Raw genomic sequence first — 25071 nt, forward strand, 5'->3', positions numbered from 1 at the left:
GAGACAAACAGATGCTGTAATCATGTGTGAATTGATGTGGGATTTCCCTCTGTATGCTGTGAATACCACTGGTTGATAAAGAAACTGTCTTGAGCAGAATAGCGGTAGGCAGGGAAAACTAGACTGAATGCTGGGAGAAAGAAAGCGGAGTCAGGGGAACCACTGAAGACAGACCAGAACTTTACCTGGTAAGCCACAGTCACGTGGAGATACTCAGATTAATGGAGATGAGTTAGTTTAGGATATAAGAGTTAGCCATAAATACGCTTAAGCTATTGGCCAAACAGTATTGCAAATAATACAGTTTCTGTGTGATTATTTCGGGGCTGAGCAGCTGGGAACAAACAAGCAGCCTCCCTCCTACAATAATGAATACAAAAAATAAAACCAAAAGAACATTAGTGCCAACCACAAAAATAACTAACTATCCCCCATTGTATGTACTATGAGGGGCCTTTTCACCAATCCTCACTTGATTCTTCTTATGCAAGAAGCATTACAACCCTAATAATCACTCCCACCTCTTGATGGTGTCTGCTTACTTGAACGCTCTCCTTAATCAACTGGGAAGTCCAAACAGCTTTCTTTCAGATAGTTTTGCTTTGCTGTTCTTCGTGGTTACAAGCCCGATTTGTCTAACTACAAGGGTAGTCTTCAGGATCTTTGTTTGTTTGTTTTTGAGACAGGGTGTCTCTGTGTAAGAATCCTGACTAGCCTCGAACTCGCGTTGTAGACCAGCCTAGCCTCGAACTCACAGACATTTGCCTGCTCCTGCCTTCCGAGTACTGGCATAAAAGGCATATGCCACCACCGCCCGGCTCTCTTTGACTGGATAGCGCTGAAGATAGTGGCAGCTGTAGCTCCCCAGGGAAATGGGATGATGCATCCAGAATTGTCAAAGACTTCATAAACAGGTAGTCACGCACAATAGAAGGAAGCTTTCGCCAAAAAGAACGTATGACCACCGTCGTGTCTTTCTTGGTGTGGTATGAGGCTCGTCAACAAGTTAATTACCTACTCTACACATTCCTCAACATATCATCCCTTCATTAAGCAAGTTATGACTGTATTTCAAAGCTTCAGGTCAAGACAGTCGCTTGCTGGGCTGTTTTTCGGTCTACCTCAGGGGAACCAGGGAAGACACTTCTGAAGTAAAAAGTCAGCCACTCAAGCTTCCCACAGAGTAAAACGCCTTTAATGAGGTGCACGACTCCGGCTCCCACAGAATTCCTCGAATACTAGAACACCCCAGGAGCGCGCTGGAAATCAGTCAGTCCCTCGGGTTCCTATTAGAGTCTCACTAACCTAACTCCGGAGGAATGACCCCAGACTCACTCGACCAGCAACCCAGCGCTTTCTGAACAGCCGAGGCAACAGGCAGCATAAGAAACCGAACCTCCTGACTGAAGCTGAAACAGTGACTCACGACCTCGGTAACTGCTGTAGTTCAAGCGCTCTTTTTTCTACGCAAACTACAAGACCCAGCATGCCCAGCGCCGGAATGTCGCCTGGTAACTCGCGCCACAAGAAGCTCGCGCGGTTGTCTCTGGTGTGCGCCTGCGCTTTGGCGAGATCTGCGCAGGCGTACTTCCAACGTTTGAGAGGAGGGCGGGGTGTCGCTCCCTTTCGCTGATGCAAGAGCCTAGCGCGGTGCAGGGAGAGGTATCGGTAGGAGCTGCGCTCACTCTGGGCTCTGAAGCTGACCGGTGTGATTTCCCGTCCGTGCCCAACCCGCTCGAACCGCAGCCATGTCCGGGGACGAGGTGAGAAACTGAGCACGGACCTAGGGCTAAGGACTGAGGCAGGAAGCCTAACCCACGCCGGTGTGGAAAGCCGGGCCTGCGGCCTAGCGATCGGCGGCCGCCATGTGGAGCAGCCGGGCCTAGGCGGCCCGGAGTTGTGGAGCCGGCGAGGACTCCGGATCCTCAGACTTGGCCGCACCCAGCTCTCCTCAGAGCGACGGCGTCGAGGCCGGCCTCCTACCGTCATCGGCGTTCCGGAAGGGAAAGCACGTTGGGTCGCCCTCTCCGAAAGGGTTTGGATGGGCACTTAGTTTCCCCGGTTAAACAAAATTAGGGCAGGCGGCCCGGCGCTCTTTTCACTCCCGCCGCAGCACTCGTGCTGAGTGCTCCCGGTACCTTCACGCTTCCCTCGGTTCCGGTGGAGCGCCGTGCTGAGAAACTTTGTAGGCTGCCGTTTCCGGGCGAATCGCGCTCCCTTTCCCCAAGCTCGAGACTTTATTCCTTAGGACAGGGCGTGAGGACCAGAGGAAAAGATAATCTTAGTTTTAAAAAGTGACCACCCTTCGAGGAAAGTTTCCGGGCGCGAGTTCCTAAGTTTCTTTTAACGGGCGGGGCGAGGGGAGCAGGGAGTTCCGGACGGCTTCGAAACTGACTTGGTCTTTTCCCACTGGTGTTGGATCTCAGTAAAATTTTCAAGCCCCCTTCGTCGTTTTATTTTATTTAACTTTTTGCCCTTCCGGGTTTATTCTAGTTAACATAAATGACTTAAAAAGGGATTGCAGTTGTCTCAGTTACATGTTGCTTAACATTGGATCTAGAGGCCTCATCTTCCTTCCCCCCCAAAAAAGTACTTTATGAAAAAATTTGTGATTTACTTGACCTACAGGGCCTTGGAGAGGATAGGAGGAACAGCTAGCTGGAGTCTCTCTACACAATTGTCTTTTGAGTAGACTCCAGAAATGATTAGAATTTTCTCAACTAGTGAGAAAACTGGTTACAAGGCATTTATGATCAAGAAATGAAGAAAGTGCTTAAAGAAACGAAGTTTGGTTGAAGAAGATACTGGCTAGTTCATGGGGGGCTTAGAAGACTGCATTAAGGAATTTGAGATTGATTCTGAAGGGAACCAAGTCCTATTTTCAGTAAAATGAGGTCCTGTTGGTCCGTTTTAGAGATGAGAAAACCAGAGTTGTACAGCGCTGATAATGTTGTAGAGCCCCGGTCTGGGCAGTCCCGCCTCTGTCCGCATGACCAAGAGGCTCTCAGAGTAGTTCCGACTGCAGGAGATAGATGGTTCTTACTTGAAAGACATTGTAGATATTGCTCTCAGCTACTGCATTATGCATGAGAGGAAGTGTTCCAAACTTCATAACTTAATAATAACCACCTATATACTGTTGTGTCCTGTCTATTGCTTCTATGGTAAAGTGCTACGGTGTAGTAACAGGTAGTAGCTAACACCTGTAGTGGTTTGAGAGTTCATTTTTGGTAATGAGATCTTTTGAAAGATGTGGGGTTAGAATTTATTTCTAGAGGATGAACAGGATTTTATCAAGCAGAGATGGTGGAACCAGCGTTCATACCAGCAGTAGTCTCTTGAAAGTCTAAAATATGTAGTTTTGCCTTTAGACCTATCAGTACAACTTCATCTTATAAATGGAAAATTAGGGCCCAGGGAGGTTAGGCCATGCAGTAAATTGAATGGTAGCAGAACCCTAGCCTTTACTCTCAGGTGGAATTTACTGGTCCAGGAGGGAGAGACGAACATGGGATGTGAATCTGGTTTACCTAGTACTGTTGACTAGGGAAGTGTTGTAAGGAAACACTTCCCGCCTCCCCTCCTTCCCCGAGTCAGGGTTTCATCTAAGCTTTGGAGCCTGTCCTGGACTAACTAGCTTTTGTAGATCAGGCTGGCCTCAAACTCACAGAGATCTGCCTGCCTCTGCCTCCCAAGTGCTGGGATTAAAGGCATGCCCAGCCAGATGTGAAACTTTTTAAGTCAAAGTCTCACTGTATATCCCACACTGGCAAGTAAAGTCTTGTGATTTTAGGAGTTCTGCTTTGGATGCTGACTTAGGATCGATAAAGATTTTCTTATGTAACTATTTTACAGGGTTTTGTGAACACAATTAATTATTAGTATATTAAACATGTAAGTGTTACGTATTGGGGAAAGTAATTGCAATATGTATTAATTTGGCATAAGGTCTTTGCCTATTACTACTTGTCTTTACTAGGCTACAGTCTACCTACTATAGACCTAAATTGGAATTTTCTTCAGGGATGAAAAGATAATTGTGAAACTATCACCTGATCATTTTAGCGTCTCTCCCATATCTGATCTATCTTGAATAGTAATGATGAAAAGGCAGTTAAGCCAGGTGTTGTAGTGAATGCCTGTGATCTCAGCACTTCAGTTTCAAGTTCAAGACCAGCCTGTTCTGCATAAGACTACATAAGACTATTCACAGATCACAAACTCAGAGAAAGCTACTAGTAGGTCAGGCAAACTTAGACTTTGAAGAAAATGAATGGATTGTAAGATCTGCCAGGGCCTGGCGTTTTATCTGCCCTTGTGCCAAGTCTTCTAGTTCAAGAACACAGCTCATCTGCTAGTTTGAATTGTAGCATTCCTGATGGTGCTCTATGAAACTTCCAGAATGCCCCACAGACACTTGATTCCTGTGAGGACAGCAACCCCAGACTAGAGCTTGGTTCCAGTCCTGCTTACTAGTTTCTTTTACTGTACTTGGGACATAAAGAAATTGCAGTTAATTATTAGAAGCAATTTTGGAATTTCTTTTTACCAGTTTTGGTTACGTCTGATAAATGAAATCACCCTAAGTTGAGGACATTTCAGTGACAGTGACAGTATTGTGTAAGTTTTGCAATCAGATATTTCTCCCAGCAAATTTGTTGGCTTTAGTTTTCTCCACTGTACAGGCGAAGCACAGGGTGACCCACACAGGAGTTAGAGTCAGGATTGGACTAGAGGTGATTTCAAGGGATCAGTGCAAACAACCTACAGGCTATCATTAATTTTTCACTTGTTCCATAGCTCGTGAACATTTCATGTAACAGAAAATAGTAAAGGATTCGTTAGAAATTCTCTCAGGGTTGCTAATAGGTTTCCTTACCAGTTAAGATTGGTGTGAACTTCAGCATGTTTAAATTTTTTTTTTTAAATAATTTATTTACTCTAACGTTTTTTTTTTTTTTTGTTGTTGTTGTTTAATTTAATTTTGTTTTTGTTCTTTTGAGATAGACCTGGCTGCCCTCGAACTCACAGAGATCCACCTGTGTCTGCCTTTTAAGTGCTGGGATTAGAGGAGTGTGCCACCACCAGTTGCCACTCTGACAGTTTTGTACATATATACAATAGATCTTGATTGTATTTACCTCCAACTCCCCCAAACACTCCTCAACTGATAAAAAATTTAAGAACCAAGTCTCAGGTCACCTGGTTTAGCCACTCTAGAGCAATAAACCTTAAATAAAATGTTTATTACCTGCTTTGACATTGTTGATCTCACCCATAAATGAGGAATACAACATAGGTTTTCCTAAGGTCCTTTTCCTAAACTTCAAGATTCATTCAGATCTAAATTTGCTCATGAAAATTAAAATGAAGTTATTATATTTATGATATCTTATAAATTAAAAGGCACATGTGAGGTATTCTCCATGTTTAATAATATGAAGAAAGTTAGATGGGTTTTTTTTTTTTTTTGTAAATCTGTTTTGTTTTGTATTTTTGTTGTGTGTATTTGCCTTTTATTGCATTCCAAAGAGTATGCAATACAAGCAAGTGGTGGGAGCAAGTGCTTTTATACTTTGAGGCATTTCCCCAGCCCCCTTTTTTGGGGGGTTTTAGTGTGTCCAATTCTTTAAGAATAGAACATATTTGGAATGTGAGCATCATTAAAAATAATCACTGGATCTTTTTAAATTTAAACAGATGATTTTTGATCCTACTATGAGCAAAAAGAAAAAGAAGAAGAAGAAGCCTTTTATGTTAGATGAAGAAGGTGATGCCCAGACAGAAGAAACCCAGCCCTCAGAAACAAAAGAAGTAGAGCCAGAACCAACTGAAGACAAGGATGTGGAGGCTGATGAAGAGGACAGTAGGAAAAAAGGTGGAGTTGTGTCAATCACAGTTGTTATGGAACCCTTAGTTCTTCTGCTGGGTTAGTAGAGCTGGAGCCAGAGATTGAGGGGTATGGAGGGTGGAGACTAAGGGGTAGCCAGAAGTAAAGAAATACAATGGATAGTTTTGGAGATTGTGTTAGAGAGCACTTTCTGACATTGCAATGTTAAATTATTGAGTTTGTTCTCAGCCAAGACCCCTAACTAGATTTTTCTAGAAAGCTTTGAGTTGGTATGTTCTTCAGAACCATAACTTTGGTAGTAGTGGTAGGACTATACCATAAGAATACATGAAAGGAGTTGGTGTGACTCATCTTAATGCCTTGCCTTCTAATTGTTAATAACTGGAAATCTTTATTTTTAGATGCTTCTGATGACTTAGATGACTTGAACTTCTTTAATCAAAAGAAAAAGAAGAAAAAAACAAAAAAGATATTCGATATTGATGAAGCTGAAGAAGGTGTAAAGGTAGTATAGCTTTCTTATTGAAGGTAAAATTGGAATTCTGGAAAGGCTGCTAATAGTTGTTTTCTTCCTTCATCTCGTCACTCAGCTTTGCTTTGGTTGTTTAACATTTAGTTACTGCTATTAAGGTAATTTTCTTAGGAATGTATATGATTACATGGTATAAAAAGATTATAATAGGAGCCAGGCAGTGGTGGCGTATGCTTTTAATTCTATCACTCAGGAGGTAAATGTAGGCTGGTCTCGTCTCTGGGTACCAGGCCAGCCTGGTCTATAGATTGAGTTCCCTGACAGCCAGAGCTACACAAAGAAACCCTGTATCGATCCTTGGGGTTTTTTTTGTTTTTTTGTTTGTTTTGTTTTGTTTTGTTTTTTTGTTTGTTTGTTTGGTTTCTAGACAGGGTTTCTCTGTGTAACAGCCCTAGCTGTCCTAAAACTAGCTCTTGTAGACCAGGCTGGCCTCGATCTCAGAGATCCTCCTGCCTCTGCCTCCTACATAAAGATTAAAGGTGTGTGCCACCACTGCCCAGCTGGTGTCTTTAATCATGCCAAAATTGTTTGACTAAGAAAAAGTGTCTCTGTAATTGAGAAATCTTGAGGAACAAATATTAATACAGCTTTTTGTGTTAAGCTTTCAGTACCAGCATAGAATATCCCACAGTGTGGTAGCTGATGGCAGTAATTCTGTAGGAAAGCTAGACTTCTCTGGGTAATTCTGTGGAGGATGCTCTTGATCTTGAAGGGACTTGAAACCTTATGATTGTCATTCTTTTGGATTGATATTTAATACAAATATCTGGAAATTATTTGAATAAAACATCAATAGGTAAGTAGGAAGGTGAATGGGTGAGTAAATGGATGAACAGAGTAGCCAAGAGACTTATTACTTGCTCAAGAGCTACCATTTTAAAGATGGGGCTAGGAAGAGTTCTTGGTGGCTGAGGTATCTACTGAGCAACCATGAGGACCTGAATTTGGATCACCAGCACTGGTATAAATGCCTGTCTGGTAGGGTGCACCTGTAGCACTGACACTGAGCAGGATGGAAACAGTTCCCTGAACTCACTGACTGTTGGTCCAGACATCAGTTAAAATAACGTGGAGAAGCAACTGAGGAAAATATCCACAAGTCAGTCTTGGGCTTCTACACACATACATGGGCAAGTGTATACTGGCACACACATGTACACACATATACATACTCTATGCAGAAATCATTTTAACAAAGCCCACATATTACTTATAGTAATTTTGTGTGTGTATAAGTGTCTGTATTCACAAATAAATGTTCATAGTGAAAACAGCAATCATATATCAAGGACTCTCGTTTTTAGTATGTACTGAAGTTTCTCTTTATTAGATAGTTTGCTCAAACCCAAGTAAGTGACATGTAGCCTACGTGTAACAGGTAATTTACTCAGTAATCTATTTGGAAACAAGGTCATAGCTTAGATGACAATCTGTTTAACAAATTTATTGGTGATTACCGTAAGTTGGTGTGCTCAATTTGCGTTGAAATGAGTAAGTTGAGATTATTTTATGTGTATGGTGCTTTGTCTGATTGTGCAGCACATGCTGCACAGTGTCCTCAGAGTCCAGAAGAGGGCATTAGCTCCCCTAGAACTGGAGTTATAGATGGTTGGGATTTTGGTTAAATGCTGTGATAGTTTTCTCTACTTCTGGAGCTACAGCCTGAAAGGATGTTACAAGTATCCTAGTTGGGCACAGTGTGGATGACTGCAGCTTTGCTGGTGTGTGCTTGCTTATATTTACCATTTCTAAGTTTCTGATTTACTGGTCATCATCATAGACTGGGTCTGTTTGATCTTTTATTTGTAAGGTATCTAGTTAATACTGTAGGTTGATTAATATGGCACCAAAACTACACAGCTATATTTAGGATCTCATATTTGAGTTCCACTTATTCCTACCAATTTCAATTTATCTGCTAAGATCTGTGAAATTACTATAGCCATTATCAACAGTCATTCAAGACATAACACAGATCATGTTGGTAATGTACTTGAGTTAGGGAGCAGGATAAGCTGGTGAGAAACTAGAAGCCAAGAAACAGGCTTAGCCTCTGTTTTGTGGACCTTATGATTCAATTCATCTCTTAAGACTTAAGGTGCCTTTTTCACCTTGAAGCCTATAGCAAGTAAACTTGGAGTCAGCCTGTACCATGTCTGTCCATATTCATCACATGACTCTGATTCCCCATAAATTGTTCTTTCCCTGTTTCGTGATGTCATCTATTGAACTGATGCCCAGCAACTTCTTCACAGTTTGGTGCTAAGGTGATATGATAAATATAATAAAAATTAATTAGGTCTTTACCTCTGCTACCTCATATTCAACTCTGTAGTCTTCAAGAGTATTAACCTGTCCTTTGCTCTTGAAATCTGGTGTTCATATAGCTTCTCAGGATGGTTAACCACTAGGAAGATCAAACCATTGTTAGGGTTTGGAATGTTGAATAACTCCTGCTACCTCTGTGAATGGACAGTGGACACTGAATTCTGTCATCCCTACGTGATGGCATTCAAAGAGCTTGTAGGTTGGTTACCTCACAGAAGTGCTGATAGGGTAGCTTGTTTACATACTTGACTTTCCTTGAGTTCCTCTTAACTCCCTATTCCCCATAGCTTGTCCTATGCATTATTTCCATTTGGCTATTCTTCAGTTAATCTTATATAAAAAACTGATGATAGTAAGCAAAACTTTGCTGAGTGCTGTGAGTTGTAGCAAATTAATGAATAGGGACCGAATGTCTCTGAGTTTGTGTATGAAATGAAAGCCTGTAGTACGCCACTCTGTAGTAAGAGCTGCGGGCCGCTTCTCGCTAGCTTTACCTGAAATAACAACACACAAATTGTATTCTTTTAAACACTGCCTGGCCCATTAGTTCCAGCCTCTTATTGGCTAATTCTCACATCTTGCTTTAACCCATACCAAGAAAGATCTTAACCTGCGTCTGTGTCGGGTGGGAGAATCATGGCGACTGCCTGAATCTGCATCTTTCTCCCAGCATTCTGTTCTGTCTACTCCATCTACCTAATTTTCTGTCCTATTAAAGGCCAAGGCAGTTTCTTTATTAACCAATAGACATCTGACCCTCCTCCATCAAAAGCCCTTAAACTATGAAGTTTTTAAACATGGAGTTTCTGGTTCATTATTCCAGGTAATCAGTATTATACCTGATTGGGGAGTTTGAGAACTGTGCAAAATATAAAATATAACTGCGTATTTGGTGCCAGTAGGAAAATTCCTTCCGTTGACCCATATTTAGAAACTTAAAGGGGATGGGAAGGAGCTGAGGGCAAGTATCAGCAAAGACAAGTATACCTGAAAATGCAGTAATGAAATCTATTACCTTGAAGCAAGAAAGTTTATTAAGGTATAATTCACTTAGCATATAATTCATCCATTTAAAGCAAATGGTTTTTAACATAAAGTTCTATAACTGTCATCAATTTGAACACTTAAATCCTCTTGAAAACAAAGCCTGTGATCATTGTCACTCTCCAGTTTTTTTCTTTAAGCCCTAACCTTAGGCCTCAACTACTGCTAATCTACTGCCTCTGTAGACTTACTTATTCTGAACGTTTAATATGAATAAAATACAGTATGGGACAAACAGACTTAAAATACTCTTGAGCTTTGCTCCTCTGAATTTGGCCAGTCAGAAGATTGAAGAATCTTAAAAGTTTCTCCAGTGATTCAGGTAGAGCCTGGTTTAGAATACAGATAGCAATAACAAGATCCTAAGACTAATAAAGAGGAAGAGCTGCAGAAAGGGAAACAATCCTACAAAATTATCTTGAGGAATTGGTTAAATATTTGGCAAAGAGTTGGAGGCAGTTTGGCTTATCTGAGAGGCATTTCTCATCTATATTTTTAGCTTTGAATATGTGAATATTTTAAAGTGATGCTTGCTCATGTCATTAAAATAGTTCTAGTATCAAAATATTGAAACTTATTTTACTTTCTTAGGATCTTAAGATCGAAGGTGATGCTCAAGAGCCAGCTGAGCCAGAAGATGACCTGGATATTATGCTTGGCAATAAAAAGAAAAAAAAGAAGAATGTCAAATTCCCAGATGAAGATGAAATACTAGAAAAAGATGAAGGTAATGTTGGGGACTCAACATCTTGGTTTTAGGTTACATAACCCTTTGATCTGGTCTCTTCTGCTGGCTTGAGGAACGTTTTAAAAACTATTTGTCCTGTCTTTGATTTCCACTACATGATAATGGAATCTGAAAAGAGTGTCTTAACTTGATAATGGCAGACAAAAAAATTCATTTTATTTAAGTACAGGAAAATTATTGTAATTGGGTTTTAAATATTTAAAATTTTTAATATTTATAGATTTATATGCTGTAGTTTTGTTTTTTTTTTTTTAGAAATTTTTAAAACAGATGGGTTTTTGTAGATAGAAGTTTTTCAAAGATTTGAAAACAGTTGAACTCTCCTTTTGGTACTTAATGCTTTGTCTTGTTTGCCAAGAAACATTTCACCGTTACTATGGACGTCCCATTAAAGATCTTGTGTGAAGCTGTAATATTTCTGTCTATAAAGGAAAGGAGACTTCTCTGTACTTGAAGCTATTACAGCTATCACTGTGACAGGGAAAAGCAATATCTGAAGCTTTCATTCTCTAAATCTGTATCCCCCTTGTTGGATCAAAACCCACTGCTCATTCGTACTCTTTGTTATCTGTAGCTTTAGAAGATGAAGACAGCAAAAAAGACGATGGCATTTCATTCAGTAACCAGACTGGGCCTGCTTGGGCAGGCTCTGAAAGAGACTACACATATGAGGAGGTGAGACAAACTCTTTTTTTGAGCTCAGAGAAAAGTTGGTATAGATCTCCTGCATTAGAAGAGCCACTGAGATACAGATTGGTGATAAAAGAGATTCCAGTAGGCCATGTAGCCAGTGCATGGCAATTCCTGATACCAACTTGTGGGATGCTCAAAGCTTGGCTGTCACTGTAGTATTCATCAGAGGGTGTGGAGCCCCCTGGGAATCAGTGGGGCTTTGGTGACAAATATCCACTTTGACGTCAGGGTAGTCTGGAGTTTGCTCACTTACAGTTTCTTTAGTTTTTCCCATGTGTCATATGGTTTCCTGTAAAGCCGGTAGAATGATCGAGGCTTATTTTCTTAACTGTTAGCAATGAATAACTGAGCATCCGTAAGTAATGAACTGCTGCCCTCAAGAAGTTCCCAGAACAGGTAGAGATTTGTTTGTATATTATAAACATATAACTTTATTAAAGCAAAGTATCTCAGACAGTAATTTACACTCTTATTATTACTAAGATTTGCTTCAATTCCCATTCCTTATAGTTGCTGAACCGAGTGTTCAACATCATGAGAGAAAAGAATCCCGATATGGTTGCTGGAGAGAAAAGGAAATTTGTTATGAAACCTCCACAGGTTGTCCGAGTAGGAACCAAGAAAACATCTTTTGTCAATTTTACAGATATCTGTAAACTGTAAGTGGGCCACATTTTGTTGTTAAATGTCTTTACAGTAATCTTCTGTAGGATGAAAAAGTATATAGGGGATATATATTAACAGAAGTCACAGTTCATGTTTAAGCCAACATGAGAATAGATCTTAGGGGCTAGAGAGATGACTCTGGCACCTGCATGGCAGCTCACAACTGTCTCTAACTCCAGGTCCAAGGAATATGATGTGCAGGCAAAACACTCATACACATCGTGGGTAGGGATGAAGTAGATCATAACCAGAGTCAGGAGTGAAGAGGCTGGATAGAATTCTCCACAAACTAGGATTGTGTCTCAGTCAGGCAGGGGTGGGCCTGCCAAATAAGCTGAACTTAAGCTTCCTTGATTGTCAGGACCCAATGGATGAGGATTTTTAGTTTTTAATCACCATTGCATCCTGTGCTGGGGTAACTTCCAGGTCACTGCCTGAGTCTGGCTTTTCTCAGATTTGTTAAACTCTGCCCTTTCTGGCAAGTTTTCTCATCCACTCACTTTATCCTGTTTGTTTTTCAATATTTCATATGTCATACTTGCTTGTTATAAGTAACCCATTCTCATTAGTTTCAGCATTTTTCAAAATATTTTATGTTTTTGATGACAGCAATAATATACGTTTACTAGAAATTAGAAAAGATACAGTAAGAAAATGAAAGGTTATGTGGAAATCCACTCTTAGAAGGTAGATAATCATAGCTTAACTATGATTTTAATGTTTTGTTTTGCTTTCATGCTTTTAGGTATTTACTTGGTAGGTGTGTTTAGAAACATGGAATAGTTTATGAGTACCAAACTATAAATATATAAATATAGTTCATTCTTTGGAAGAGCTGCTAATTTTTTTAACCATTGAGCTGTTTATTCAGCCTATTTGTTTTTGAAACAGGCACTCACTGCCCCAGGCTAGGTTTGAAATTAAGGTTGATCATTCTGCTTCAGCCTCTTGGGTGTTGGGGTTACAGCCAGTGCCTAACTGTGCTACAAGTGAGCTGTACACTGAGATTCACCTAATAACTGAGTAATCACAGTGAATAATAAAGAGTATGGTTTGTTTTCTGATTTGTATGAAAGATTTAACTTTTTTATTTTCTTTTTAGATTACATCGTCAGCCCAAACATCTCCTTGCATTTTTATTGGCAGAGTTGGGTACAAGGTAAGAAACTGTATGCAAAATTAGTACTATTTGACACTTCAAAAGAACCACTTGTGTAATTTGAACATACTCAGAAAAAAAAAATTCATCCTAATTACCAGAGGATTATTACACTCATTGTTTAAGCATAAGGAGGAAAGCTAGCCATGTATTTTACTTCTCAGAATAACCTGCACTTGGTATAGAAAAAAATGAAATTTATGCCCTGGCAATGCAGAAGCATCCATGGGGAAGCCATATGTGGTGGTTCTGTTGAACTTCTCCATATTGGGTTTCATGGTCTAAGTTGGTACCGGACCAGGTGTCTTCCTCACTTGGTATAGAGGTGAGGTAAACTCTAGCAAGTTGTAACTAGTGAATTTTATGATCAGTGAGTTAAATATTTCAGAGTTGTTGGGAAAATTCCCGTTTGTTTTCCTTTTCTTTATGGATGGTGAAAAATGCCCTAGCAATCAAGGTAACCTAGGTAGGGAGGGATCAAGTGTTGCAATTCATGGTGTGTGATACTAGATCCTCAAAGGAAGTCTGCTTTGTTACGAACTAATATAAATTTAACTTTACTAGACTTTTTTTTTTTTTTTTTTTTTTTTTTGGTTTTTCGAGACAGGGTTTCTCTGTGGTTTTGGAGCCTGTCCTGGAACTAGCTCTTGTAGACCAGGCTGGTCTCGAACTCACAGAGATCCGCCTGCCTCTGCCTCCCGAGTGCTGGGATTAAAGGCGTGCGCCACCACGGCCCGGCTTAGACTTTTGTTTTACTTTGCAATTTATCTTTTTTGTTTTACATTGTAATTTATTGGTTTTTCGAGGCAGGGTTTCTCTGTAGCTTTGGAGCCTGTCCTGGAACTAGCTCTTGTAGACCAGGGCTGGCCTCAAATTCACAGAGATCCACCTGTGTCTGCTTCCCAAGTGCTGGGATTAAAGGTGTATACCACCACCACTTGGCGTGATTTGTACTTTTTAAAAAGCAATAATGTCTATCTAACAAGGATCTTTATCAAGTGTTTGCCAGCTGCTTTTAAGTTTATCACTGACAGTTTGTGGCATGGAATTTTAGTTGTACTTTTTTGGTGACGTTTTTTTGGCATACGACTCTAAATTTGAGTATATTTTCAGTTGTACCATCATATGATTCTGTCAAACTGTAGTGCTTTGATTTTTATTTTGTGATAGGGTCTTACTGTGTTCCCAGGCTGGCTCTGAACTCCTAGGCTCATGTAGTGATCCTCTTGTCTAAGCTATTGGATGACTGGGATTACTGGTTCATATCACTGTATCTGGCTTAGATTATTTATATATTGACGTTTTGAGAAGAGTCACAGTGGAGCCCATGCTTGCCTTAAACCTGTAGCAGCCCTCCTGTTTCTGCCTCCCACATGCTGGGAGTACAGGTGTGTACCTTCATGGTTGGCTTCAGAATTTTAAAAATAAAATACAACCTTTTTTTTTTTTTTAAAGATTTATTAATCATCTATACAGCATCTGCCTGCATGTATTCCTGTGGGCCAGAAGAGGGCCCCAGATCTCATTATAGATGGTTGTGAGCCACCATGTGGTTGCTGGGTATTGAACCCAGGACCTCTGGAAGAACAGTCAGTGCTCTTAACCTCTGAGCCATCTCTCAGTCCCCCAAATGTTTATACTTTTCTCATATTTGCAGTTAGTTTGCCTTCAGTAAATGTTTTTCTTATGTTGAACATGCAATCAAACCCACACAATTAAGGGCTCAGCTGGTTTCAACATAAAGTCAATTACAAATCTTATTGTTACTAGAAATAGCTGAAGTTGGGTTAAATGTTAGGAAGTCATTAAATTAATTTTGAGGGCTGGAGAGATGATTTCAGAGGTTAAGAGCACTGGCTGATCTTCCAGAGCTCCTGAGTTCAAATCCCAGCAACCATAAGGTAGCTGACAACCACCCATAATGAGATCTGGTGCAGAGGGCACCAGAACATGCAGGGAGAACGCTGTATACATAATATATAAATCTTATAAAAATAAATGAAAATAATTTTGAGTAGACTGGCAGTGATAGCACACATCTTTAATTCCGTCGTATAGGAAGCAGAGGCAGGTGGATCTCTGAATTCAAGGCCAACCTGGTCTTACAGAGCAAGTTCCAGGACTACATAAAGGAACCTTATCTGGAAATAAAATTTTTTTTTTATTTTTTTTATTTTTATTTTTTTTTGGTTTTTCGAGACAGGGTTTCTCTGTGGCTTTGGAGCCTGTACTGGAACTAGCTCTGTAAACCAGGCTGGTCTCGAACTCACAGAGATCTGCCTGCCTCTGCCTCCCGAGTGCTGGGATTAAAGGCGTGCGCCACCATCGTCCGGCTGGAAATAAAAATTTTGAGGGGTTGGAGAGTTAGCAGCTAAGAGCGGATACTGCTCTTGCAGAGGACTTGAGTGAGTAGCTCACAACCACCTTATAGGAGATTCAATACCTGGCCTCCAGGAACCAGCACTCACATGTACAGAACCCTACACAAACATATACACATAATTAAGAATAAAATTTTCCTGGGCAGTGGTGGCACATGCCTTTAATCCCAGCACTTGGGAGGCAGAGACAGGTGGATCTCGAGTTTGAGGCCAGCCTGATCTACAGAGGGAGTGCTAGGACATGCTCTAAAGCTACACAGAGAAACCTGTCTCGAAAAAACAAAATGAATGAATGAATAAAATCTTTGCAGAAGATAAAACTCTTAAAAAGTATTTGAGGCCAAGTATGGCAGGGCCTACAGGTAATGTTAGCACCTGGAAAGCCAAGGAGTTTCAAGGAGCTCAAGGGCCAGTCTGGGACACATAAATTCCTATCACAAAAAACAGAAATAAAATTTGAGAAACAGTATAGTATAACACACCTGAAAAATGATCATTATTGAAGATATTTTAAGTTCATTAAGTATGCTGGAATTGAGCTCCCTCAGGAAAACAAAAATAATGGGATATTTATGCTTTCTTTCATAGTGGCTCTATAGATGGTAATAACCAACTTGTAATCAAAGGAAGATTCCAACAGAAACAGATAGAAAATGTCTTGAGAAGATATATCAGTAAGTGTATAATTGGATTTTATCGTATTATTTTGAAATTCTCTTTAGGCTGTGGCATTTTGAGGAGATTCATTTTTAATGAACCTGGGAAAAAGTAAGCCTTAAAAAGATGGAGCTGGGCATGGTAGCACACACAGTCCCAGTACTTGAGAGATCTTTGAGTCTGGTGCCAGCCTGATCTACATAGAGAAACCCTGTCTCAAACCTCTCCTCTCCACCTGTACCCCACCGCCCCACAAAAGGAGGAGAGGATGGAAAATGATAGTCAAGCGGTAGAAAGCCAAGTTAATATAGCCTCTGCTGGCTGGTTCTGGCTCGGCTTGCCTTGACCCTCTTGTGTTACCTAATCGTTTAAAATTGGCATTTCCTGCCTTTTCTCACCTAAGGCAAAAGTGGATCATCCATAAATGGCACCAAGAATACCCATCTGGCAAACTTCCCTAACTGGGGCATTTTGAAGTTCTTTTAATATGTATTTTACTACACCAAAAGCATTATAGCAGACAGCTAATAGCCATTAGCTAGACTTCCCTGTCTGGTATGGTAAACTGTACTCTCTGGTCTTCAGCTTATGAGGTAGATGCATTTCTGTGGGCAAGCAGGAGCTTCTGCCTTACTGTGCCTAGCAGATAATACTGTGTTGCTTTTTCCACAGAGGAATACGTCACTTGTCACACATGCCGATCACCGGACACAATCCTACAGAAAGACACCCGACTCTATTTCTTACAGTGTGAAACTTGTCATTCTCGATGCTCTGTTGCCAGTATCAAAACTGGTTTCCAGGCTGTCACAGGCAAGCGAGCACAGCTCCGTGCCAAAGCTAACTAATTTGCTAATCACCACTGATTTTTTCCAAAATGTGTGGTGGAGATTTGGCTGGACAGGTTACCATCAGAGTGGACGTACCATTGAGTTAAAAACAAGATAGAAAATCTGCCAAGTTCTTTGGTGAGTGATTGATCTGAAATCCTTGCAAGATGCTGATACTCAAGCTCAACATCTTGTTGCGTACTTTAACAACTGTCAGAGAAACGTGATGGGGTAAGGAGGTGCTTTTTAAAATCGTTCATAGACTTCTGTAAAGTGCAAGATAAATTAAAGTTATTATAACAGTGATTCTTTCAATTTGATCTGTCCTTTAGTTTTCTTTTCTATAATAAAATGCTCATTGAATTTAGCAAAAAACAAAACAACAAACTTGGTTCCTGGACTTTGGCAAGTTCTCTCTGTCCTCATAAACTGAATATTGGCAGATACTAGAGCTGGGCAGCCATCTTCCCTTTCAGCTTCTCTTGAGCTACATGGCTAGAATCGGTATGACTTGAGTGGCTGGAACATAAGGCATGGCACAGCAGCCTGTTTTTAGTATCCACAGAATGTTTTCATTATTTCCTTTTGTGAGGATTGTTGCTACTACCTCACTGCCAATTCCTCATTTCCCTCGTGTGACAGCAGTTGAAACTGACTCCAGCTGAAATTTCAGTTGTTATTGCACAAGGGAATTATCAGGTGCTAGACCTTGGAATTCTTGTTACAGGCCTGTCTGTCCTATTCCTGGCATACTAATGATGTTAGGCTTTTTGTTGTTGAGAAAGCATGCACAGTACAGACAAGTCTTCTTAGGGTCTAAAATAGCAGCACTTAAGCTTCTCCAACCTGTGTTCTAGGTCAGTAAAAGACCCTGCCCCCTAAAATGCTTTTCTGTACGAAACTAACTTGAATGTAGCCGAGAAACCAAGAGATACTGCTGCGTGTGTGGTCTTGCTGTTACCTCCAGCTTTGCTTCTGAGGACTGAGCTAGCGAGGTATTCTCCATCGGTGCACAAGGAGGGTCCATCTTGTGGGTCTGTGCTATGTTCTGCCTTACTTGCACTCACCAGGATAAGGACCTACACGATACTCCTCACTTTCCTGCTACCAGACTGTTAATCTTGCTAAATGGCCCAATAACAGTCACTCAGCCAGCCCTGAGTCTTGGCTATATTGTTTTTAATTACTGTGACCCTGAATTTTCAAGTATAGGCCAAGTGTTACCAAATGACTTGGCTGTGAAGTGGTAGAGGGATCCTTCCCTAGACCAAGTAGGTCAAGAGATGGGCCATACACTGGCTGACATGCCACTACTCACTGCCATGTTGATCACAATTGTTTATTGACTACAATTTTTTTCTTTTTTGTACTTCTGCCCCTAATTCCCAATGTTGGCTATTATTGCGTGAATAAAGCAAGGATCGGTGCCTCTTGTATAACTACTGCTCCATTGCTTTTGTGTGTTGTATGTATGTTTTGTCCAGTTTTCTTGGTGGGACTCCTTAGGGGATGGCATGGGACAGTTTATCTGCTAGTGACTTCAACCACAATTTTCAACTTCATAACAGTGAACATTAAAGGGCTGGTAAAAGCTGGGTTTGGTAGCACACACCTTAATTCCCAGTACTTTGGAGACCTAGGCAGTACCAACCAGAGCTCATATAGCTGGGATAGACAGACAGACAGGTATCTAAGATCTCAAGGGAGGGAGGGAGGGAGAGCAGCAGAGGCCTAGTACAAAGTAAATATGGAGACCAGGTTATTGTAAAGTCTAGGGCTGGAAAGGTGGCTCAGTGCTCTCTGAGAGGACTCAGGTTTGATTCCCAGTACTAACTCACATGGTAACTCACAACTATTTAACTCCAGTTCCCAATGCCCTCTTTTGTATGTAATGTGGTAAGATCCACACAGGTCATACACCTAAAAACATACGAAACTTTTAAAAATCTAATATGAAAAAAGGGCCGAGGTGTGTTTAACCTGTGACCAGCAAGCAAGCCAGTCAAACATAGCCATGAATGTTGGTATAACACAAAACTACAAGCTTACTTTAAAAACATGACATTTTGTCTTATGCAACTCAATCACATGGTACTTTATAGATGGTTACCTCTTGTTGGAATGTCAAGAAATAGAACGTGTCTGAAACTTAACTACCATGGGAAAATTAGAGTAGAGGCTGCGAACTTAAAGTGGTGATTGTCCAGACCAACTGGGGCTGGGCGTGTGATACTGAAGTCATTGCAGTCAGATGCCATAGGTTAGGTTCCATAAAGGAAAAGGGTAAAGAGAGGTACAGGCATTAGAGGGACTCACTGGGAATATACAGAGGAGGAAAGCCCCAAGAGACTCAAAAATCAGGAGCAGCAGTACTTCTGAGGCATTTTAAGCTACAAGTGGAGATTTGCATCACGGCTCCCAAGTGACATGAGCTTTGACAAATAAATCAGTTCCCAATAAGCTAAGAGGATGTATCTCCACTTCTGGGAGAAAATACCTATAAAGAATTTAGCAGAATACCCACAAAATCTCCAGCCTATTTTTCAACACACACGTTCTTACAGAGCCAATACTACAAAAGGAATATAGCTAAAGCAAAAAGTGGGGCAGATATGGAGGCCCATTCCTGTGATCCCAGACTAGATAACAATCTAAAAAAGCCCCACTAATACAAGCAATTACTGGGACGTGAGCCACTTTCCAGATGTTTCCATAACGGGGCCCACATTCAACATCTGTTCTCTACCAAAACAGAAGTTGTGGTGTGGCTGATAGCTAGAACTGGAAATGTTCAATAAGGGATCCAGTGGGGCAGGCATCCTGAGGTGGGGAGTCCTTTCTGAGAACATTTAGTTCCTAAGAAGCAATCAACTAGTATAGAAACATCCCTGAACTCAAGAGCCATTTCCCAAAAAGGAGATAGGAACAAGACACTGCCAGCTCAGAACAATGTCTGAGTATAATCTTACAGCCCAAAATGGCAGTGATAGAGTAGAACAAATGGCTTAAGGTTACCAAAAGGGAAAAATAATTTAGGGCTTATATTTACATGCTACCTTACCCCCACCCAGCTTTAATTTCACAACTCCTGTATCATACTGTCAGGAAAGAAATAGGGCTTTTTCTTGCTTCAAGCTATTTAGAGTCTAGAGTTTGCATAGATGCTCCAAAAATGATTTGTACATTTGTGGGTTTTGGTTTTGTTTGAGACAAGGTCTCAGGGAGTGAGTTCTGACCAGTCACAAACTGATCGTTCTGCTTCCACTTCCCCAAGTGCTGAGATGATAGGCATGTGCCATCATACCTAACTTAAGTGATTTAGCAGAGAAATGCTGGTGTAAATGGATCAAGTATGGGACACTGGAGAGTGTTCCCTGGAGAAGAGAAGTTAGTGATGGAAGAACAGAAAGATTGAGCGCACCAGCTCTCTGGTGGGCAGGAATGCCAGAACACCACTGTGAGAAAGGCCACAGGTTAGTATGCTGACTGCTTTTGTCAGTTTGACACAACCTAAAATCTTGGGAAAGAAGAGAACCTCAATTGTGAGAAAGTTCTCCCACCAGACTGGCCTATGCTGCATTTTCTTGATTGCAGATTCATGTGGGAAGCCCAGCCTGCTTTGAGAAAGCAGGCTTAGCAAACCATGAGCAGTGCACCTGGAAGCCTGTGTATCAATCAGTTCCTGCCCTGATTTCCCATGAGATGTTTGTCACCCTTTACTCCCAACTTGCTTTTGGTTATAGTGTTTTATCATAGAAGTGGAGACAGTGAGAAGGCCCAGCGGGTAAAGTGTTTCCTGCGCAAGCCTGACAATCTCAAAATTTCATACAAAGATGGAAAGATCAAAGTGTCTCCACAAAGTTGTCCTTTGATCCCCCCCCACAAATGGTCTACCATACCATACATGCACAATGACAATAAATGTAAACAAAACCAGCCAAATAAACAAGCAAACCATTCCATCTCAGCATATTTGGACCAATCTCTTTATTCTCAGGTCCCCCCCCCCATCCCAACCCCCCTTACTTTCAAACCTATAGAAAAACCCCAAGCCTGGGAATGCCCTGGGGAAAATGGGCAGAATGTATTCTGCCCCTTGGCCCGAGGCAGTGCAGACAGGAAGAGTGCATGGGGTAAGGGGTAGGCCAGTAACTCCACTTGCAAAGGATGTAGCACTCACTGGCTGGGATGCATGGGGAGAGGAGTGCCTAGTGTCAGCTTTCCTCTGGTACCCGCTACAAACTGGCATCCAGAGATGGGTGCCTGTCTTGAGGCCTGAGACAGTGATGCTCTTTTGCTGGTGGCCATTTCTCCTGTCAAGGCAAAAAAGAAACTAAGGCTGAGAGACAGAAACTCTTTAATCACAGTAGTAAAGAAAAGGGGTGAACTATCTGTAGAGCTATCTGCACCTTGCCCAATTTTCTGACCATATAATTAATCATGAGAAAGGCTCAACCTCTGCCCAGAGCTATCTCCCCACCTGAGCCTTAATACCACAGGATATAATAAACACATTCTGGGAATTTCTGAACTAATCTGGAAGCTCTTAATGATAGAGATCCTGTATTACAAACATGTGACTTATCAAGGTGTCTCTCTGTCACTTATAGACCTCCTCTAGAGTAGGGCAGAACAGGAAACAGTGGCCAGAGTGGAGACTTTGGGGTTGCATGTTACTGAATTCAAATTTAAGCTCCAAATTTCAAGAGACATGCTGATATTTCATTTTACCATTCAACACCTGCATTTCCACTTCTATGATACACACACAATTCTAATCTTGCAGGGTAGAGGAGGAGATCAGATAAACTAACAGCTCCTGTCATACAGGCTTACAGGACATCTCCCATTAACAGGATCAGCTGAACTAACCAGGGTCCATGAGATACTTCAGTCACCCCCTCTGAAAATGAATGGCACCTTTTCCCTAGTCTTCAGAGCTGGGCTACAGAACAGGCAACTCTTGTCCGTACTGCACCATGAAGACTGGCCAATAACAGAAGGCTGTCTGTTCTCTCTATGGAATACTTCTCCCTCAGTAATACGCACACTAAGCTGCTGCACAGTATTTTTCTACCACCCCTAGTCCGCAGTTTTCCTCCACTGTCATCCTGCCCCCAAGGGAACACTTCACGAGTGGCCCTGATATGCTGGCTACAGGAGTAAGGCTGCATCTAAGGACCTTCAACCTTGGCACAGTATGATTCTCTAGACCCACACCAGGAAAAAATTACAGCCTCCACTTCGTTAATTTCCTGTGCTTCTTGGGCACCTCATACCTGCTTACTGCAAAGCCCCATCTTCTGCATCTGTGTCCTGGCTGTGCTCCTGAGAGGAAGAAGACAAGACACATCATTCACTGCAGGTCCCAAGCCTGAGCTTTCTGTCCAGGAAGGTTCTGTGGGTCAGAGCACTACCTGGAGAACCATTTAAAGGGAGATCCAACTAAAAACCAGCACAAAAATCTGGCTTAGTATTCTGAGAAGGTCATTTGACAATTGCACAGGAAAGGGAAGAAACCATGGGATTTGCTGGTGTAATGGGCACATTTCTATGCATGGAAAGACCATGGACTACAGTAAGTTTAAAGCCACATAGCTCACCTTTGGAGTACTTTTTAATCTTTTAGAGCTTTCACTGAGAGCACTATGCCTAAGATAGTAAGATATAGTACCAGGCTAGGCTTAAAGAAAAAAGAAATGAGGGGTGTAAGGAGGATTTATGTCTACCACAAAGTCCATCCTCGTGCTGTAAGCCAGCAGTGATTAAAAGAAAAAAAAAAAGCTCCAGACCCAGTCAAGTTTTTAGGCTTCAGGACAGACAGGGTTTGCTCTTACTTGCTGTAAGGTTCTGAGCAAGGTACCTGGTAACTTTGAGCTTTAGCTTCTTCAGGGTAAATGTGGCCATTCTAATGTAATGTGTAGTTCAAGACTATTGTTAAGGTTGTTAAGTTACAAAGTGTGATATTTAATTCAGTGTTCACTAAACAAGCAGCAAACACACTGTAAGAGGCATCTTGAATGTTGAAAAGAATTGGACCTTTTCGCACAATTTAGGCCCACTCTCATGGCTCCTAACCTCATTCTGAATACTTCCAGTATATACAGGAGTTCATTCCTTTAAGAGACAGCCTGCTAGATGCTTGAAAGGCAATAGCTTTTTAGAAAATTCTCATGTGAAATTAAAATTCCTGTCTTCCTATGGCTTTCCTCCCTGCGAGGCTGTGTGTACAATTCTTAGGCCCAATTCTCTTCAATATACTTAGAGTAGAAGACAGATTGGACCCTGGGCTTTGCTGAGGCCTGCCCCAGTATACAGTGGGACTTCTAACCGGCAGCTCAGTGAACGATACACTGCTCACTCATTCTTCCCTACTCCTCATAGGACTGGCACTCTGAAAAGTAAAAAGGAAGGAGCTAACAGGGGGAACAGCCCCAGCCCTTCCAAGTCACACAGCTAGCCAGGCACTTACCAGTTCTTCCTCACTATGTGTTAGCAGTCCCTCCTCATCACCATCATCTCGAGTTTGGACTTCTCCTTGGGGTGTGCCTGCCTCAGAAGCTGTGTCGTCTTGGGGGGCTGGTGGCCGGCTGCTGCTACCGCAGCTGCCACTGCCACCACCAGCATTGCCACTGCTGCCGCCGCTACCACCAGCATTGCCACTGCTGCCTCCACTGCTGCTGCCACCTCCTCCACCACTGCTGCTGTCGCCCTTCTTCTTGCCATCTTGAAGGATAAAAGAAGTGGAAAAGGAACTAATCAGCTAGAGCAGCTACTCAGCACACCTTAGTGAAAGCTAGTCACTATACAGCAGGTCTCAGGGCCCTGGAACTTCAAGTTCCTAACCCTTGGGCATACTATCTTCCCAAAGACTGACCTGGGTTGGCCTTTTGTTCCTCAGCAATCTGTTCCAAGCGACCCAATAGGGCATCAATGTTAGACTTGATCTGTGTCAGTTCTGTTTTGATGGTCTGTAGCTCGCTGCTCTTTACTGAAAGTGGAGAGGAGACAGGGTTATCACTTAGGGGTGATGCAAACAAAACCCAGCTTCATTCTGTCAACTAGGGAGGCCATTCTCTTTTGGGTCTTTTCCTGCCAAGGGAAAAGATCTCTTCTTGAGAGAATCAAGAGGCTATCTCCAGGGGTGACCAATCTATACATATGAACCTGGCCTAGACCTCCCAATCCTATAGGGATTACAGATGAATAGTATATAGATGTTAGTTTCTGTCCTGCACAGTCCCACAGCTTTTCAGTCCCAAATAAACACACAGAGGCTTATATTAAATAATAAACTGTTTGGCCTATTGTTCAGGCTTATTACTAACTAGCTCTTATGATATAAATTCACCTATAATTCTTGTCTATGTTTAGCCATGTGCCATTCTCATCTTGCTTCCTCTGTGTCTGGTTGGTGACTGACTCTCTGCCTTTCCTCTTCCCAGAATTGTCCTAGTTTGCTCGCCCCACCTATACTTCCTGCCTGGCTATGGTCCAATCAGCGTTTTATTAATATGAATGACAAATCTTTACAGTGTACAAAAGTATTATCCCACAGCATAGGAATGAAAGTGTATTTAAGAATACGACACTCACATTCCAAAGATGTAGGGTGGGAGGCTTTGGACATTCAATGGGTTATGGATATTTGTCATTTTGGGGGGTTGCAAGTTGTTACTGGTAATGGTCAGGAAAAAAGCTAAACAAAGGAAATTAGATTTAAGGTTCTTGCTTTGCAAAGAAAAAAGGATATAGATATGATAGGATAAAAGGGTAGATTATTGAATCAACTCTGAAAAAGGGATGATAGAGATATAAAAGTAGATTGTGAATCTACTTTTAAAAAGCAACTACTAGTTTTAAAAGTTTTACATAGAATTGGACTTTTGTATACTGTACAAAAATTTTATATATTGATAGAAATTTGAGATTAATTTTTGTTAAAACAGACTGTACATACATTTCTAATCTTTTTCAAGGTACTATACCTATACAGCTCATTTAACAATGTAGTTCAAACTTCTAATCCTTGAAAGTATTATTACCAACTGTTTAGGATAATAAGGAAATGCAGGTTAGTAATCAGTCACCTATTACAATTGAACTTGTCACATTAAATATGTTTTCAAGGTCAAACAGAGCTATATTTTAAATAGACAGGTTATCTTCAAACACTTCAGAG

General features: G+C 41.3%; 2 protein-coding genes across 3 annotated transcripts in view; one reads left to right on the forward strand and one right to left on the reverse strand.

Moving 5' to 3' along the window:
* The first annotated feature begins 1597 nt into the window (after positions 1-1597).
* On the forward strand, positions 1598-17195 carry Eif2s2 (eukaryotic translation initiation factor 2 subunit beta). Its single transcript, XM_041670790.1, has 9 exons — positions 1598-1763; positions 5701-5878; positions 6253-6356; positions 10347-10482; positions 11078-11178; positions 11707-11855; positions 12965-13021; positions 15991-16076; positions 16732-17195. The coding sequence occupies exons 1-9, from the start codon at positions 1749-1751 to the stop codon at positions 16905-16907; spliced, it is 1002 nt and encodes a 333-aa protein (XP_041526724.1). The 5' UTR covers positions 1598-1748; the 3' UTR covers positions 16908-17195.
* A 3688-nt stretch (positions 17196-20883) lies between these two features.
* Raly (RALY heterogeneous nuclear ribonucleoprotein) overlaps positions 20884-25071 on the reverse strand; it is a 74518-nt gene continuing 70330 nt past the window's right edge. For both annotated transcript variants that reach the window (XM_041670944.1, XM_041670946.1), the window contains 4 exons: positions 23767-23880; positions 23362-23615; positions 22169-22217; positions 20884-21202 (listed from right to left, as the gene is read on the reverse strand). In XM_041670944.1, coding sequence (XP_041526878.1) covers positions 22173-22217; positions 23362-23615; positions 23767-23880 — 413 coding nt within the window. In that variant the 3' untranslated portion in view covers positions 20884-21202; positions 22169-22172. The remainder of the gene's footprint in view (positions 21203-22168; positions 22218-23361; positions 23616-23766; positions 23881-25071) is intronic.

The sequence above is a fragment of the Microtus oregoni genome, unplaced genomic scaffold (genome assembly GCF_018167655.1).
Source record: "Microtus oregoni isolate MIOR12 unplaced genomic scaffold, Mior012 000020F_ref0000438, whole genome shotgun sequence".
In the NCBI taxonomy this organism is placed as follows: Eukaryota; Metazoa; Chordata; class Mammalia; order Rodentia; family Cricetidae; genus Microtus; species Microtus oregoni.

Coding starts and splice junctions, on each gene's coding strand:
- Eif2s2 (XM_041670790.1), top strand. Junction 10,483..11,077: donor AATACTAGAAAAAGATGAAG/GTAATGTTGGGG, acceptor TGTTATCTGTAG/CTTTAGAAGATGAAGACAGC. Junction 11,179..11,706: donor GAGACTACACATATGAGGAG/GTGAGACAAACT, acceptor CATTCCTTATAG/TTGCTGAACCGAGTGTTCAA.